This window comes from Sebastes umbrosus, chromosome 12 (genome assembly GCF_015220745.1).
Source record: "Sebastes umbrosus isolate fSebUmb1 chromosome 12, fSebUmb1.pri, whole genome shotgun sequence".
Lineage (NCBI taxonomy): Eukaryota > Metazoa > Chordata > Actinopteri > Perciformes > Sebastidae > Sebastes > Sebastes umbrosus.
The window spans coordinates 12,601,660-12,621,044 of NC_051280.1; the positions used below are offsets into that span (position 1 = coordinate 12,601,660).

The 19,385-nt window shown below is 39.5% G+C and overlaps 1 protein-coding gene across 3 annotated transcripts in view; it reads left to right on the forward strand.

Annotated features, from left to right (window-relative positions):
- pde1cb (phosphodiesterase 1C, calmodulin-dependent b) overlaps nucleotides 1-19,385 on the forward strand; it is a 107,659-nt gene that overhangs the window by 3,585 nt on the left and 84,689 nt on the right. The window contains exon 1 of one of the 3 annotated variants that reach the window (XM_037787838.1): nucleotides 10,948-11,314. The exons of the other annotated variants lie outside the window; for them this stretch is intronic. Within the exon in view, the coding sequence (XP_037643766.1) occupies nucleotides 11,233-11,314 (82 nt within the window). The 5' untranslated portion in view covers nucleotides 10,948-11,232. Of the gene's footprint in view, nucleotides 1-10,947; nucleotides 11,315-19,385 lie in introns of those variants that run through there. 3 annotated transcript variants of the gene reach the window in all.

The window sequence follows — 19,385 nt, forward strand, 5'->3', positions numbered from 1 at the left end:
TACTGAATCAGCATGAGTTGTCTGGTTTTTAGGTGCTGGTTATGGTACTAACATATTTGTAAAGAGAATCATATATCATTTAATTGCATTACCAATGTTTAACCACATTTGGACTTTTTTAAGGCAAGTCGAGACGGATTAACATGATACATTTTTTATGCGAGATACGTGGTACAAAGTTTTTTTTCCAGCAGTTGCCAATCTGTGTACACTACCAGTATCTGTGTACCCTTTAACTATTGTTATAAAATGCAACATTTTTATTCCTTAAACGTATTTAATGTTGGTTTTTACACGTTTTATTTTTGTGTTAGTCAGTGTTTCCTTCAGTTCATCCTGTTTATCTCCAGCTGTCTCCACTGCTGCCACCTCTAGTTCCAACTCCCTGCATATCTGTCCCAGAGGAAAATTATTCTCCCTGGCTGACTCCTAAAATACCATCTGTGCTGTGGCGTTTCCATGACCATATGACAGTGTAGACTCCTGTTGAGTTTCCTCCCCGGTCCCCAATGATGCTCATGTGGGTTGAGGAGTGTCCTCCCTGACTCTCAGCTGACTCTACACTCATCTGCTTCCTCCTGAGGAACAAAACACAGACGCCTACCTCCCGATCTGCTTATCTGGTCGGGTTCCCTCAGTGTTAGATAGTCCCAGCGGTGTTGAGATCTCAACTACTGCTTCGTTGTGAAGTTTAGAGATCAGCTCTAACAACTTTAGACCATGGCTCTTATCTAACACCCCACACCCAATTCAATTAAGATAGATGGGTCATCTTTTAAAGGCTGTTTCAGCTACCCACAATACTACCAGTGTAGCAGGAGCTTTATGGGAAATGTCTTACAGTCAGGTGTAAATATAACCTACTGGAGAGATTGTATAATAATAGGGAAGTTGAAGAGCAGCAATTACCCTGCTGTTGATTAGATTACTGGCACAAGAACTGGGTCATATTCAGATAAGTTCCCGTGGCGTACAAGGAGCTGGAGTTGCTCTAATAGCGTACATTAGTCATACTGAATGGTGTTTTAATAGATAGCACATTTGGAGTAAAGTTGTGTTGTTGTTATTAATCTTCAGAAAATGTTCATGAGTATCAAATGAAGGCAGCATGTATATATTCGTGTTAGGAAGCCTGACCAAAGTGGCTTGGGACATTTTGGGAGGCAGACTCAGGAAACTTCGTCCAGTTATGAAAAAAAGGTGTTTTATTTACAGTGTCACCATGCTATACACGTGTTCAAAATAATGTGTCTGCAAGTTACAGGTGATGGAATAATGGCTAAATAAAGAATAAACAAGCATGGTTAAATTAGTATGAAATGTTGCAATGTTGAAAATGGGGACATATGGTGTTTCTCTCACCCACTTTATCACAATTCGCATCAGACACTGAAGGAAATGTGTGAGCACCCTTCATAAATGCGTTCATATCGTGGCTAATGTAATAGTGTTTTTGGAATGACAGATTAATGTATACCACTAGGACTGCTAGTGTATCTAATGATGCATGCTTTATTAATATATTAGGAGGTATCAGCTGGCCTATTGCCTGGAAATCTGTTTTGTAATTGGATGCTACAGTTGATCTGTTTGGACGGTAAAAACATTATACAGTATAGAGGCAACACAAATAGATGAAAGATTAATGCATTAATAATACAACAAGCTTTAAACAAAAGTCTGTTGATCAATGGCTGTAATCTGGTTTAGAGCTGACAAAACATTTCAGTGTGTAAAATGCAGTTGCAAATTCAATCAAAGTTTGAATGATCTTTATTCACAAAGTCCTTGATAGATAGTGTTTGGTGTGTATGTAGGAATCAGTGGGGCAGTGCACATCAATTTTTTAAATATGAATGAACAAAACGCTTCATTATTTACAAAACGGTAAGAAAATGAATGAAAATAGTTTCTTCTTTCATGTTAATACAAAAGCACTTTACTTTATCAGAACCAATAACCAAAAGCGAGCTGTGAGACGACAAAACAATACGGAATAATCCACTACAAAACACAGTGACATATGATGCAGCTGTGACACATGTCATAAGTTATTGATATCAATTTAAAATGACACTGGATCCAGCATGTGTGCCCCATATGGCAAAGATGTGTTCCATCTATTCCTTCATCTTCACATATCATCCGTTCGTCTCTGCCTATAGGAGGAGGACCTATAGAGCAAGGAAAGGATGCAGGTGAAGGAAGAGAGGAGGCATGACTGACATCCACTGCTTAGTCGCGCCGTGAGAACTACAAATGAGCATAGTGCAAAATATTAGAGCTGCAACGATTAAGTGATTAGTTGCCAACTATTAAATTAATTGCCAGCTATTTTGATAGTTGATTTATTGGATTTAGTAATTTTTCATTTAAATTCCAGCTTCTTAAATGTGAATATTTTCTGGTTTCCTTACTCCTCTATGACAGTAAAACTGAATATCTTTGAGTTTTGGACAAAACAAGACATTTGAAGACATCATCTTGGGCTTTATGAAACACTTATTTACATCTTTCACCATTTTTTGACATTTTATAGACCAAACAACTCGAAACTAATCGATCAACAATTAAAATAATCATTAGTGTCAGCCCTACAAAATACAAATGTAGAACAAAATACCCTGTTAGCCGCTTGTCATGAAAAGAGGTTCTTGAGTCCATGAAAGTCCTTCGAAAGTCTCTTTGACTGTCTGCTTTGGCTTCAGACGCCAATAATTATAATTTTGAATACATATAGCAGAGCCCTGTGAGAGGCATCCGCTCCTCTGCTCACGTTGGATTGTATACAGTCCCTCAACAAATTCAGTCGTAGTGGAAACCACAACTGAGAACGTTAGTTCTGGGACAGAATGTAAAACACAAACCATGGACAAATGTTCATTTTGTACCTGTTACATCACATCTAAATTTCAACTTTACATTAATACATTATTTTATCATTCATTGCATATTTGTTTATTGAATGAACTTAAGGAATCCATTATGAATTAACTATCAATCATGCATCAGGAACATATTTATGCAGTAGCACTTTACACATAGTTAGTCTTGACATTCGTGATATTCACAATCTTTTCCTAACCTTAAAGGGACTCTATGTAATAATCAGAAATTGCTTGTTAACAGCGACACCTGTGGCCGTTAAGTCAACGAAAGTCAGCGTCCTGTTGCTCGTGCTCGCGCTGCTTGGCAGTAATGTTAGATGAGGATCTCATTCACATGAACGGAGGAAGGGAAATAACTCTGGATTCAGCTATTAGTGCATTTCACAACTTTTAGGACCTAATGCTTTAAATAAGGGCTATTCAAGTGTTCATACTGGACAGTTGATTCACCTAAAAAAAAATTATCCGCTGAGTTACAGACGTCTCTTTCCCGATGTAAGTCTATGGGAAAAAGTATTTCTGGGCCCAATAGCATCATGTGACGGACACGGAAGTTGTAGTGCCGCCGTTTAGCCACTACGGAAATTGGGATCAACAACCGGCGCTCTTCCTGGGGGCTTGGTTAGTACTGTTATCACCGTTAGCTGCGAGCCACCGGCAGCCATGTTGAGAGCCATTGAGAGGCAATAGAAATGCTCCCAATCCCGTATTTAGCACCTTTAAGGAGCATTGTTGAATGGAGCCTGAGATTCACAAGCCAATGACTGCTTTGTTGTAATTGTTGTGCATATGATAATAAAAAACAAAACCAAGCAAGAGGCTGTAACAAGCGTGAACTCGACCTTCCCTACGTTCTCGCGACCAACACTCGCTCGCTTGTCAAGTTGACTTTTGAGACTTTGGAGGCGGAGACGGAATAGACAGTGGCTGATGTCTGTCTCTGCTCCTTTGATTGCTCTGCCATGCCGGCCTCACAGTGCGTGAGCATCGTTAACTGTCCCGAAAGGTAACGAGGCTCATGTTCATGCTCATTAGTTGCAAACGGATACGTTCTGTTCACAGTTCACCAAAAACATGAGCACGCTCTTTTAGTGCGTTCATGAACAACACTGGTCTTTTTTTATGCATTTTAATCATGGAAAAAAAATGTATTCGCAACCGAGCACCCAATTTACTGAAATAGGTGTTTTTACAATCAACACCTGTGGCAAGTGTTTAGCTCTGGTGTATGAGCTGTGTGACGAACTAGTGTAATAATTTGTACAGTGGGCTGGCTCGTGTGACATTTTCATGAAAAGAGCAGAATTGGTGTAGTTTTCTGACTCTGTCCAAATAACACTAATTAGTTGCTTTGGTGTGTTGGGAGGAGGATGTCTGGGGTGTGTAAGATGCCTGGTTCTCTAATCAAAAGGTTTACATTTGTTTGACCTGCTGACACAACAACTTTGATCCGGAAACCATGCTGGTGCAAAAAATCATTAGCTAAACGGGTGCACTATATATTTCAAACCCCCCCCCCCCCCCCCCCTCACACACACACACGTTTTCGTCTAGGGTCTCTGTGCAGCAGGATTCGGATGACAGTTCATGGAGCTCTCTGTTATGTCAGCTCATTTCCCTCAGGTTTTCAACACAGGCTTACATTACCCTTAAAGGTGCCTCTAATGAGTATTTAGCAGGGGAGAACGAAAGCTCCCTGACACCTTGTGTGTCTTAATTACATGACTGTGTCACTGTGGTGACAGTGGTGTGGGGACTGACAAAGTGCATGTCGTTCCACAGTCTAGGGGAGACCTCTAATGAGCTTGTTTTTCTCTCTGATTGCATAGTTGTTGTCTTGAATCGTGAAGTGCTACTGGGACAGATTACACAATCCAAAAGCCCCAAAACTGATGTCATGTTTCAATGAATTACACAATAAAATGACGGTGAAATGTCAGTTTATCAGCGTCCAGAAAATAAGTAAAATGCAGGATTATAATCCGGTAAGTGATTGTAGTGATTTTCATTTATAATATATTATATTTATCTGAGAGTCAACATATAATTTAAATATGCTAATTTGAACCTTTACTCACTACAAATAAAAACAGGACTGTTTGGGATTGAAGCTGCAGTGAGTAGAAATGGAGCAAATATGATAAAAAAAATATTTTTTTTATAAAAGATATATCCTGTCAGTAGTGCATGAGATAGGTAATCTGAAAAAAATCATGTGCTTCTGTGTCCTCTGGTGTCCTCCGGTGCTCGTAATGGCATCTGGTAGATTTCACAGACTGGAGGAAAACAACCAATCATAGCTGAGCTAGAGCCTGCCGTCCAGCTGCCATCTATGAGCCAGCGGTCAATCCCTTGTGAAGTCCGATCAAACGGTCAAACGGTAGTGTACTGTTTAGCTGTAAAATGAGAAAGTTTGTGACCCGGCAGCCATGTTGAGAACAGTTGAGGATATACCAAGCACCGCCCACCAGCCGGATCACAGCCAATGGGAACGCTGTCTCTGAAGTGACCTGTGATTGGCCAAAATCTCCCGTCACGAGCTAGATTTTCTAAAGCCTGAGAACAGAGCCATGAGGAGGTGCAGAAGTCTCTCAGAGCACTTGAATTACAATATGCTGAAAGGTTATTATGGAATTTTTTGCCCAATGATGCCAAAAATATACTGCCTACTGCCGCTTTAATTTGGTGCAAGAGGCTATTTCTAATCCCCCAAATTGGCCCTCACCTCCCCTTTATCTTCACGACTAATTCATATCTATTGGTCAAGGCCTGCTGGTGTTTGATGGCCAGATCAAAGGTTGAGTGGTAGTTCACCTTCAATGGACATAACAGAAAAAGCAGCAGGTGTGTTCTTGTGCCAGCAATCCACTGTAGCATTGGTTTGTTAAAAACAACTGGAGTTTAAAACATCTAAAACAGTAAAAAAAAAAATAAAAAAATTGCTACGAGAGATTCACATAGAAAAAGTTTTACCAACATCCCATCAAAACAGAATGTCTCTTTTGCATTGTTCCAGTGTTCACAGTCTGCACAGATGTAGCTGAGAAAAACAGACACTGAAAATGACCCAGTTAAATAACATCAGTATATATACTACTACTATACCATTAAATCCACGATAGTGTAATGAGTGCTATTTGCCATATCGACCCCTCGTCATCCTCAGTGTAATGTATGCAATATACTGTATGTCTGAAAGGTCTTCCCGTTGCCTAGTGACAGTGACGTAGCCCTACTGACCATTGAATAAAAAAGATCTTGACAAGGACTCAACAGATGTATGGAATACACCTCTCATAGCAGCTGTTGTACTACATACTGTAATCCTTTTGCTCTTTGTCCTGCTCTGGCATTAAAACCAACATGCTACATCAGATTATATGTTGTGTATTTTGCTCGACAGATGTGAACCAAAATTCTGTTGTCATTCTGTATCTGCAGCCCAGAGTCAAACCTTTCTTATTAAAAAGGCTCAATGCAGTTATGGGGAGTGGCGGTATAAAGATTGATTGAACTATTAGAAATATATTGAACAACACATTGAAAACAAATAATTAGAATTTAAATGATAAATCAAATTAAATCTATTTAATAACAAAAATGTAATTAAATGAAAATTAAATGTTACATGTTGTGTGTTTTGTGTGTCCTTAAAAAAAAATACATTTAACTTAAAGGTTCTCTGTATGATATCCAGAGCATTATTTTGGCAGCAAACAACTATTTGTTATGTAAAGATATAGAGGCGTAATGTCTACCTGAGCAAAGAATGAGGTCGCTCTCCCTCTGTTTGTGTTGTAATCAGAGCTCTGTACTTTGTTGACATAGCCGGGCCGGCCTCACGTGCCTTTTAGTGCATGATCGTGCACGTGAGTGTGCCCCACTGGCTAGCTGACGTCCACCGCTCTGCAATGCTCTCATACGGTGGTAACAGCTGATAACGCCATTGGTGCGGAAGCGTAGCACCCACTCTCCGATTCCCCCCGTATATTTTTAAGCTGTTTTTTAAACTAAAATGTGTTTTACAAATAGTGAACTCATTTAAGGAATAACTCAGTGCGTAGGTTTTGTGCTTAACGTTAGCGAGTGTCGGTGTTTGCGGTCAAGTCAACTAGCTGTGAGTGTAGCAGTGCAGAGCGTGTACAGTTTACGCTGTCACCAATGAATAAATGCTACAACTCCTCAAGATACAAGCCAAGTTCCCGTATCTTGTAGGGTTTTTCCATACATGACTCGGCGCGTCAACCCAGCACGGTAGAGACTTAGGTCAGTAAAAACAGTAAAATAAAGCCGATATTTGAAAGTACAAACACCGGTCTTACTCACTGGACTTTCTATACTTACTAGGGCAGTCAAAGTTAACGCAATAATAATTAGTTAACACAATTTCTTTTTAACGGCATTCATTTCTTTAACGCATTAACGCAACTTGCTATTTTTAGATTGTAGCGGTCTCCTAACCTAAAGTCAACCATGTCATACTAGCTTATCGTGAAGGAGGCTAAATAACGCTCCAACCGTACGATAAATTTTGGCGAGGAAAAACTGGCGCAGCCATTTTCAAAGGGGTCCCTTGACCTCTGACCTTAAGATATGTGAATAAAAATGGGTTCTATGGGTACCCACGAGTCTCCCCTTTACAGACCACTTCATGAGAATCACATGCAGTTTGGGGCAAGTCATAGTCAAGTCAGCACACTGACACACTGACAGCTGTTGTTGCCTGTTGGGCTTGAGTTTGCCATGTTATGATTTCATATTTTTTATGCTAAATGCAGTATGTGTGAGGGTTTCTGGACAATATTTGTCATTGTTTTGTGTTGTTAATCGATATCCAATAATAAATATATACATACAGATGGGACGCCTCTCATTTAACAGAATTGCCGCCGTATTACCAGGGTTATGTCACGGCGGTAAAAGGGGGGATGTATCTGGGCTGTACTTGACAACTAAAGACGCAAGATGGCAGCAGAGAGCTTGAATCTTGATTACAGGATTTTATGATACTGTATACAGTACCCCCTATGACCACAATGTGGTCAGCAATGGCAGAGTGGCGCTGTCCGTATTTCCGTAACTTTGTTGAAAGCTTAAGCCAAAATATGAGATATTCGAGTCTTGTTGTATTGTAGTGAATAAATCTCGCAAGACTTTTGTTTGTTCAAGCTGATATTGTACATTTGCATAAAGCATATTTATCCACTCCCATGTTGATAAGAGTATTAAATACTTGACAGACCTCCCTTTAAGGTACATTTTGAACAGATAAAAATATGTGATTCATTTGCGATTAATCACAATGAACTATGGACAATCATGCGATTAATCGCTATTAAATATTTTTTACAGCCCTAATACCACTTTGCTATTCATTTGGCGAAAAATGTTAAGTGCCTCTACCCTAAAAATAAATAAAAAAATGCCTGTAGAGCGTGAAAAAAGTCAGAGGGTCACCATATGCATTAGGGGTTAGTTATCTGGGGACAATGAAAATCCACAGTAAACTTCTTGGAAATCTAACTCTTTAATGCCTTGTGTAAGTCTGTAAAGTCTTTGGTCTTTGGGGAGTTTCCAATTCATTTGGGGCCTTTTGTCCAGTAGATTGGGATATATCTTGTGTTCAGGTGAAGATTTTGGCCTCATGGTGGCACTTGAGGAGAGCTCATGGGCTACCTGATATCTTACTGCTGAATGCCTCCACCATCCTTACATTAGCACCTATTGAGGCTTGTAACAGATTTTTTTTTTTGCAAAAAGCTTTCATTGCCACAGTTAATAGGATAATACATAAAGCTCTGGAGCACCATATAGCCTTCTAAAGCATCATGGACGCATAAGCACACTCCTTCAGTTAAGTGTATTATGTAACCTCCTCTCTAACTTCTGTAACCCCAAATGCATTAAACGGGAAGCTTTGAATATGCTGCAGCAAACTTTGACCTTTATTTATATACACTTTGACAGACACCTACACTCATGGAATAAACTCTGGAAAATCTTGCCCTTTAACTTTTAGCTTTTCTACTTATTTAATTAATTGCACACATTATTTTAGACTCATTATTCAGGGGTGAATTTAATATTGGCGGCAGCCAGGCCTGTGAAGCAATATGATAATATCATTAATCATATTGACACAACTGTGGCCTCAACTGGCTATTCATCTTTAAATGTAAAAGCAAATTAAAGCATATTGTAACCAGTTTGAGCCTTTCAAACAAATGGTTAGCTCGTAGTCTGCTGACAAAAGGGAAGTACAAAAAAAGTTTTTTATATTCCCACACATGCCCTCATTAACATAAAAGCTACCCTAGAACAGGCGGGCACTTGATGCACAGCGAGAGTGTTGCAAAATTAGGATCCTCACAAATTGCTACATAGAGTATGAACTGGAGGCTGTGGAGAGCAGGGTGGCAGGAGAAGGAGAGGATAAAGAGCTCCTACTGTAGCTCGCAAACAAAATGAGATGGAGTGTAATTATCTCACAAGTGCAAAATGCGTCCATTGGAAATGCACTGAGTTATTCAAACCAGCTCGGGTATAATTGGATAGATCTCCTGATTGTGATCGATTTCCTTTTCCTCAGACACCTTAACTGCTACATCACTTAGAAAGCATGCATTAATTACTGTCTATAGTACCATATTGTTTGTCCTTATTTGACTATGTCCTTGTTTGACGGATCCGGTATCATTTAATAACTGGTGAACACACACACCCTTTGAGACTAAACACTCAATGTTTGATCACTCTTCAGTGTGCAATTGTGGTGCAGATTTTTTTGAAGTCGGTGTTGCCACACAGAAATCATGTAGGATTTATTAACTGTTTATGAAAATGAGGAAATGAGGACATGTTAATGCTCCTAAATCCCCTGTCTTTGTTGTCATTGCTTGGATTGTATTACATGCCCCTGAAGTAAATTAGATAATTTGTCGAGGCTGTTATTAGAAAGTGGCTCAAGGAAAGAACAGAGAGGGAAAAGAAAAGAACAAACACAAAGAACACATCATAGGCCAATATTAGCTTAAATTAAGTGTAAAGCTAGGGGAAAAAGAGGTTTGGAGTGAGCAGTAATAAGTGATCACTCGTGATTTGTACATAAATTAAGTATGAAATGACAATTAAAAGACATTATGTCTTTTTACTGGTGTGCACGCTATTATTTTATTATATCTATTGAATTTAAAAGAATGTGTGAGAACAAGCCTTCATAAAGAGCACTCAGAGACAATAATCAGGGGGGAAAATGAAACACGGAAAAATCCCATAGCTAAATGTCAGATGGTGCTAATAAGGGGAGAAATTTATCCTTTGTTGATCTGGTGTGTGCAGGTGTGTGTGTTATGTGCATAGGTGGATAGGAAATGTGTATTGGGTAAAGGAGAAGTATTTTTTTTTTCATTTTTCTTTCCACGAGAACACTCAAAATGATGAAGAAAGCGGTGTCCTTGCTCTAGTGTCGTTTCCAGTAATCAGCAGGCACTTAAAAGGAAAAAATAAATAAATTGGAGGCAGTGTGTGCGCTCTAAATGTAACTATTCGACTAGGTAATGTAGAGCTTGATTTTTTTCTTTCAAAAGAACAGTATGTACCCAGTTAATGGGCTTCAGCTCTCTGAGCCTCAGTTACTCCTGCAAAATGAAAAGCAGTTGCATTGATTTAATGACTGGTTTTGACTCAATACACATAATCGCTCTGTCGCTATCTGTCTTTCCACCTTTTCCTCTCCTTGGAGTGTGCGGCTCGACACGATTTTAGAGTCAATTTTGGTACGTTTGAGTGTGTGAGCAAAACTAGAATAGACTACAATAGGCCTGTGTCATATACCAACTCTGAGCTTCCAATGCTTTTGCTATAAATTCTTGACAGTAGGAGGAGTCACGTTCACTTAAAGACCTCTAGAGATGTCCTCTCCTCCCAACCTCCACCACCACTACCACTGCCACCCACCACTCACACCTACTGTACCTCTTGGGGAAGAGAGACGAGGAGAGAAAACGTGGAGGGAGGGGTGGAGGGAGATCGAGAGAAGAAAAACAAATGAAGAGCCATAAGCTCCTTGAAATGAGCACGTTGAGGTGTGAGAAACGGAGAGAGAAAAGACATGTACAACAAAGGCAAGGGGGTGGAGAGGGACTTTAGAGAGATTCTCCAGCTCGGTGTCTTTAACGAGAAGTGGTGAGTCTTTGACAGTTCTCCTCCAGCGCGAGTCGGAGGATTTCTTTTTTTCTCTCCAGGAGGAGAGTTACCTAAACGAAACTGAAACAAGCCAGTGCAACTGACAAGAGGCATTAAAACAGATTAAAAGCCGCAAGGGTGACCGGAGGTTGCCAAAGCGATGGAGGCTAACTCCAAGAAGCATCGATTTAGGAAGGGTCGGAGTGCCACCTTCAGCATTGACGGCTTCAACATCACCATAGGTAAGAAAACATTGTAGAGCAGGCAGAGCAGGAGGAAAAGGTTAAGTGTGTTTGCATGTGAGCGAGAAGCACGAAAGTGTGTGTGACGGGAGCAGAATACATGCGTGCAAGTCATCGTTAAACACATCACATTTCAGCCTCTCTGCACAACTCGCCACGTTAGTCCATTCTGCTGAAGTTGATGCTTGCCTCTGTAAAGCAACTACACCATGGAAACAAGGGGGGGCTTCAGACCAAAGCTGTGTGCTGCTGACGTCACCAGCAATTCATTCTATTGTCTTGACAACCAGAGTGTTGATGAACTTATGTGCCACTTGCCTTGTTTTTCTTTTTTCTTGGAGCGCTTGTGAAAACTCTCATAGGAGCGAGTGTTGAAACAGTGTTGAAAATAGAGCGACGTGAAGATGTTCTGTGCTCTGTGGAGAAACTGTGTCCTCTAATCTGTTGGGAGAAGTTGGTTGACAGCTTTGTTGTGTACACAGCAGTGCTTATGTCACAAGGCATTTAAAGTGTTAAAACTAATAACATGCATTTTGCTTTTGGACATATGGCTATGAGTAAAACACCGAATCACATGAGGCACAAAACTGTTGCTGCACTTTTTGCCACACCCCAATCAGTCTTGTACCAGCAGGGGTTTTGCCACAGCTGACAGTAAACACCTGCTGCGACATCACCAGGTCGAGATATCCCACAAGCTTTTAAGTCTCAAACCACACTATCTAGTAGTCTACCCACAGATAGTGTCAACTTCAATATTGAATAACATTTCAATCATGCATTCAATCAGGAGCTTTTTTATTATTAAATTTATATTATTATTTATCACGTTGTGGAATCTGGTAAAGCTGCACCATGTTTTCAGATGTAGCAGCTGTTTTCAGCAAGCAAGCTCTGATACACCCACGCAACCCACCTAGCCCAAATAGCAGTGAACTTAAAATTATGTAATGGTGAAGATAGCATTTAGAGGCTGAAGAGCCAGATATTTCAAAGACACTCCAAATAAAAATCCATATCTGCTGGATGTAGAAATAAGCAACCGTTTACTGACACATTCACCACGACAACTTTATATGATAATAATACATGTCCCCAAGTGCCCCAAAAAAATATTTGACATTGCTTTAATGTTGACAATACTTGTTTTCGCGAAAGACGTATGTAAGCTGATGTACACAATAGGAAGTGTTTATATTTGTATTGCCATGCACACCAGGTACGGTGCACATTCTGCTCTGGTAATGTCTGTCAAGTCAGGCACTTTAAAGCTGGGCCTACAATGCATGATTTTAGAAATGTTGTTGTGTAATTCCTACTCCTACTGTACGAGTAGATCGTTTGCCATGTAAAGCCAAAGCTCATGATTTATGTACTCACACTGTACGGTCCGATCATCAGCCACAACCTGAGTGCTCACACTGTACGTGTAAAACACAACGCGTTGGCCCCTGCGGACCGTTCTGGCTGCTGACAGTTGTCAATAAAGATTCGTTTGAAAGCTCCGAGGCAGGTAAAGTTTGTTTACGAGCAGAGGTCTGTACGGGTCACAATGCTAACAAGGCAGAAACATGCTGCCTTGATCATCTGTGCCATCCTGTCTGCTGAAACGTCTAAAAAAAAAGAGGCGCTGGCGTATCTGGATTCCCAGGTGACGAGGAAGACCAGACAGTATGGCTTGTCCATTTTGCAGAGAGAATTGGCGGTAAGCTATATGTTTTACTATATCTATTGCAGCCTACATTGTTATCTTGATAGCTACGCTCTGGTTACTGTAAAAATGCACAAAAAATCCACTGACATTGGGGAATTGGCTCGTGGCTCTGCTTCAACTGTGCAAGAGCCTGTGGACGGCCAACCAAAATTTCTAACATGTCAGAAAATCATCCGACTGACCGACTGCCGGTCAGGAGGAGTTAATCAGTCCTCGGTCTTCGGTCCTATGGTCCGACCCGTACACTGCACGGCAAACGGCGCCAGACGAAGCTGAAATTCGGTCAGACTCTAAAATGAGTCCCGCGGCCAGAAACTGGCTAAAATCGTACAGTGTATGCCCAGCTTAAAGGTATAATGTGTAGGATCTGGCGGCATCTTGCGCTTGCAGATTGCAAGCGTGTAGGAGACTGATGTGGCTGATGTGAAAACGTGAAAACGCAAATGGCTCTCTCTAGAGCCAGTGTTTGGTTTGTCCGTTCTGGGCTACTGTAGAAACATGGCGGTGCAACCTGAAGAGGACAAGCTCTTTATGTAAATATAAATGGCTCATTCTAAGATAACGAAAACACAACGATTCTTATTTTGAGATGATTATACACAAAATAAAACATACTTATTAATATCGTACTCCATTTCTGCTAGTAGATTTCCCTAAATGCTCTACACTGTTCCTTTAAATAAACTTAAGACAGCTGAACCAACGTCTCCATATTGGTCTGATCAGTGCGTACTTACTTACTGGGTGCATCCAAGTTTAATCATAGTGCTTTGTATTAACTTTCACCTAGGTTGAACTGTGGGCCACGAGCTCGGTGCTGTTGTTGTTGCATTAGCCACAGGAAATACTATATATAGCCTATGGCACACACTGCCCACCTAAACTTATCTGTATGATATGAATATACTGATAAGAAGGGGAACATTTCAGTGTCGTGGGCGAAAAAAGACACAAAAACAGGAAAAGAGACGCCTTCAAATAATTTCCAGATATCTTTTTAAAAGCATTAAAAGCAGCCCTAAAAGATTTTATGATCCCACACAAAATAGACTTTGGATTTTCCGCTCGCTTGGCCACATCCTGTTACCTCTAAAAACCTGCCTTGATCACACGTGGCCTATATCACCGCCATACGACCCACAAGCATGGCAGTTGTCATGGTAACCTGCGAGTGTCACAATCAATTGCTCACTGGGCCTAGGATTCAGTCTGCACAGCATTTTGCCAATCACCTCCTCTGAAGCGTGACTCCTAAGCGCTGGTAGCTCATTGCCTGGCTGGACACCTTGTGTTTGCTCCTCTATTAAACTCGGAGCCTCAACTGTAGCCGGCAGCCTCGGCTCAGATTCCAACCAGTGTTTGGTGTTTAGTGGTGTGTTAGGCTTGTTAACTTCATCATGTTTGTGTTGATGTTACAAGACTCATGTGGAGAAAACAGATTTTAACTTTTCAGCCCATCTGTGGGGGGTATGGAGCATTCAGGCTTTTTATGTGCACATGTACAGTACATGTATGTGTTTGTGTTTTTTAATCTTGTACTTTGAGCAAAATTACATAAGAAGATTGTGTATTCTTCAGTTTATGTCTTAATTTGTGTCTTTGTCGTGACAAATACAGTGTTTGCTTGATGGCAATTTTGAACAGAACATTGCTCTATTGGGAACAAATGTTGTATTTACTAAAAGCTTTTTAATATCTTGTAGTACAGGCTGTCTCTCTCTAAATTTCTCCCTAAACTTCTGAAGTGTAAGTTTATAAATCAAATACACATTTGTGTAGTTATTTTCCCAACACATTTTTCTACTAGGGCTGTCAATCAATTGAAACATTTAATCGCATGATTGTCCATGATTAAATGCTAATTAATCGCATATTTGTTATCTGTTCAAAATGTACCTTAAAGGGAGACTTATCAACATGGAAGTGGGCAAATATGCTTGCTTTATGCAAATGTATGTGTATATTTATTATTGGAAATCGATGATCAACACAAAACAATGACAAATATTGTCCAGAAACCCTCACAGGTACTGCATTTAGCATAAAAAAAATATGCTCAAATCATAATATGGCAAACTGTCAGTGTGTCAGTGTGCTGACACACTGACAGTTTGAGTCACTGAGTCAGTGTGCTGACTTGACTATGACTTGCCCCAAACTGCATCTGTGAAGGGGAGACACACAGGTACCCATAAAACCAATTTTCATTCACATATCTTAAGGTCAGAGGTCAAGGGACCCCTTTAAAAATGGCCATGACGGTTTTTCCTCGCCAAAATTCGCCAAAGTTTGGAGCGTTATTTAGCCTCATCCGCGACAAGCTAGTATGACATGGTTGACCGATGGATTCCATAGGTTTTCTAGTTTTTGTGATGCCAGTATTTTCATTCCAGCTTTAAAACTGCCATTACAACCTCCAAAAGATCGATTGCTTCAATGCGTTAAAGAAACTTTGACTGCCTTTTTTTCTACACTTCTGAAATAGGCCTAAGTGTAAAACATAGATTAACTACACTTTCTTGTATATATTGGATGACTATCCTATAACCCTGTATGAAAAGCTTGTCTCAAACAAACCTTGATGATAGGCTATTATCCTCCAAAGTATACCAGAGTGCATCTAAAACAAGCAATTAGCGATCAATAATCAGTTATGGCTCATAGATATTTGAACCATTTCACCTCTTCTCATAAAATAGACACAGTGTGCGTTATGGGAAATATAGCCTGCTTTTTATATTTTAAATGAAGCAGTGTTTTATATTGAGTATAGGGTGATATATTTACTTAAGTTTAATGAGAAATATATCACTCACCATAAGTTGTTGACAGGGTGTTAACCTAGATGCATGACAGCAATCAACACTGACCTTTTCTCCATTTTTCACAAGCTGATAATTCATACATTCTCAACTTGTAATTTAGTTTTCAGTAACTAGCATTTGTTGTTGTAATTTTGCAAACCGAGCTGCAACTTATGTACAATCAATTCAATCAACTTATTTTGTTTCACCAGGATAATCCACTCACTACTTTCCTGGGAGTCGTGGGTACATACATTGAGGTATCTGGAGTGCCTACCAACCCACAAACTGTGAAATAAGATCATTTTTGTGGGCTGCCTAGATCAGAAAACATGTGATTCAACAGGCCATTCAGATTTCTCCCTTTCCTATGTCACATGCATGTTCATTAGAATATACCTCCCCCCATCTGAGTATCTCCACCAACGGCTTGAGAACTGCCTTTTTCAGGAGGGGGTCTTAAAGAGACAGGCGCTAAAACGCAGCGTTTTTGATAGAGGGTGAATACAGGTATATTAAGACAGACAGTATGAGAAAAATGTGTTTTTTGAACATTAAAGCATGTAAACCATGTTCTAGTCGAAACCCAAAATACAAGTAGGAACCTGAAAATGAGCAATTCCCAAGAAAACAGTAATATAATTAAAACATACAGCACCAAACAGTAGTCACAGTCTGTTGATCAAGTGTACTGGTGTCCAGATTTCACAACAACACAACATCTGTCTGTCATTGCAGCCCAGCATATGAAAAGCAAAATGTATCAAATATACCAAAGTAAAACTCGTGAAATGATATATGATAGATTGCTGACCACACATTGTATAATAGCTCTGATTAAAATATGAAAGTCTTGTTTTGTCTCATGCTCCTCTTCCCCAAATATTAGACTCAATGTATGCTTGGATTGTAAAAATATTGTAGTATAAAAATGATTGCTGTGAATTTAATTGATATATTTTAAATGAATTAGTACTAGCACCATGCTGGGTAAAGTAAGGGTATATTAAACCTTAGACAGGTTAGTTACATCAGAGTTTATAATGCCAGCTCCCACTCTCTCCGTCTGTTTCATGGCCTCTCTCTCTTGTTTTGCGTGGAGTAAAAAGCAGCTAAAAGCAGAAGGGGATAAAATCATACTTCTGTGGGCACAGAGGTGAAGTTCAGATTCACACACAGACTTTATTCACATGAAAGAAAACTTATGTCTGTTTCCATGGTGAGCCCATGGTGCTGTTTTAATGTGCTCAAAACATTTTGTTGTTGTTGCTGAATCCTACATTTCCCATAATCCAGCCAACTGCATCTTTCTCTTAAATGTCCACATCTTTCAAACTCTGTTGTATAATGTCTTTTGTTAAAACACAGAAGACATTAAACTGTTTTCACAGGCTGAGTGATTGTCCTCGTAGTAAACTGACCTTTATGTGTAAAGTTGGTAGAGTGCACCTTTAGTATACAGACTAACATTGGGCAACATTTATTTAACAGCTGTTTACTACTGACCATGTATGTATGTGATTACTATCTTTGTTGTATGGCCTGGCTCAGGTTAAACTCTTTGTATAACATGAACAAATACATCCAGAGAATGAATGCAATAGAACTTTTCTTTTATTATTCATTTTGACAGTTACAAAGAACATAAATTAATAATATAAAAAAAATTGAAATATAAAATAAACCGGTAGTACAAGTAAAACAATTTTCTGGGTTAAAATAATTATGGTATCGGATCGGTGCATAGACTGGCGTACTCGCCGATACCCGATCCCGAATTCTGGGCAGTATCGGATGCATTTCCAATGCTGGTATTTTTGATCAGAACAGCTCTAAAATCGATGTAATTAATGTTTTTGGACGCAGTTGCAGGTTTGTCTTCATCAGTATTGTCTACAGCAGAGGGTTTTCCAAGAGGGTGGTGTAACAAACCATGAATCCTAAGCTTTGAGTTGATAAAACTAGACAAGTTTGTGTGACACACACACACAGATTCACAACGTTAAAACAATTTGAAAAAAAAGCCTGGTGCGTCTCATACAGACACTGAAGCGTGCCTCATTTGTCAGTATCAGACGCCGAGGGACACTGACCAAGCAGCGGTATGTGACAAGTTGGGAGTGAGAATGGGTTGCAAAAACAGGTGGGGACCCCCAATGTCACGTCTGACATAGACTTAAAAGCTGAGCCTCAGACAAAACCGTTTGAGGGCATCCTCATCAGAGTCAACAGAAAAAGTAGTACAATTGACAGTAGTACAATCTTGTTTCACAGTATTTGTGCCTTTGACAAAACTTGGAACATTAACTTTGCCATCTAACGTTGTTCATCTTCCAACAGTTACAGATTGTTTCATTTACTGTAAGTGGAAGATCTGTGGACAATCTGATTATCGTTATAAGCCTAAATCAAACAATATTGCTTATATTCATCACAGGGAGATGATGAAGCGGCTATATGCTCCGCCAGTGGGAGAGATTTAATGAGGTCTACAAACATACACATGCAGCTTTAATATCGTTAATGGCCTTTTTCTAAGTCTCTTATCCCACATTAAAACTTGCTTGTCTTCAAACAGTATAGCTATCCATTAGTGTCAACCCACCTCCACAACACAATTTAGCACAATAAGATGTCCATTGTAAGACTAGAATTATAAATGTAGAACTGCAGACGGGGATGTTATAGAAAAGGACTATAGAAGAACCTCAACTTAAGGTCTTTCTTATCTGCTCCTATGCTGCCTGTAAAGGTTCAGTCTCGGACACAAATGGGGAAAAATGCAATCTCCGCATGGAACACAATAGAGTCCAGATCACAAGGACAAAACTAGAAATACAGAGAATTGAAGGTGGCTGGGAGAGTGTACATGATGATAACTACAGTAACAGAATATTAAAACATTTTGTCACAGAATTTTCAGGAATGAAGAAGACCTAGAATTAATAAAATTCAATGACTGAGTCTTTATTTGAAGACTACTGTGAGTTTGTGGTAGGCCAATTAGAAAATGGTTTTGGAAAATCATGACCCAGGGTCATTTACTTTCGTATGATCCTCAGGGTTGGCGTCACTCTCAGGGTCGTCAAAAGCCAGAATAATGTCACATGACCCGTCTGGGATAAGCCTGAACATCCACAGGTTGTGAAACTAAGCTTTGAGCAGATGTTCATCTCAATCCTGGATTTAGTCCAACTGTGGCCAGGCTGAGGGTCAGAGTCTGAGTCAGTGCCTCAGCGAGGTCGGTAGCAGTGCTCTCTGTCACAAACTAGGAAACCATCAAACTCCTGGAATTATATACAGGTTATATTATTTTATTATTATTATTATTATTATTAATATTAATAATAATAATAATAATAATTATTATTATATAATAATAAATATATACATACATTTGCATAATGCAAACATATTTGCCCACTCCCATGTTGATTAAATACTTGACAAATTTTTAACGGATAAAAAATGTGTGATTTATTTGTGATAAATTTGTGATTAATCACGATTAACTATGAACAATCATGCGATTAATTGTGATGAAATATTTTAA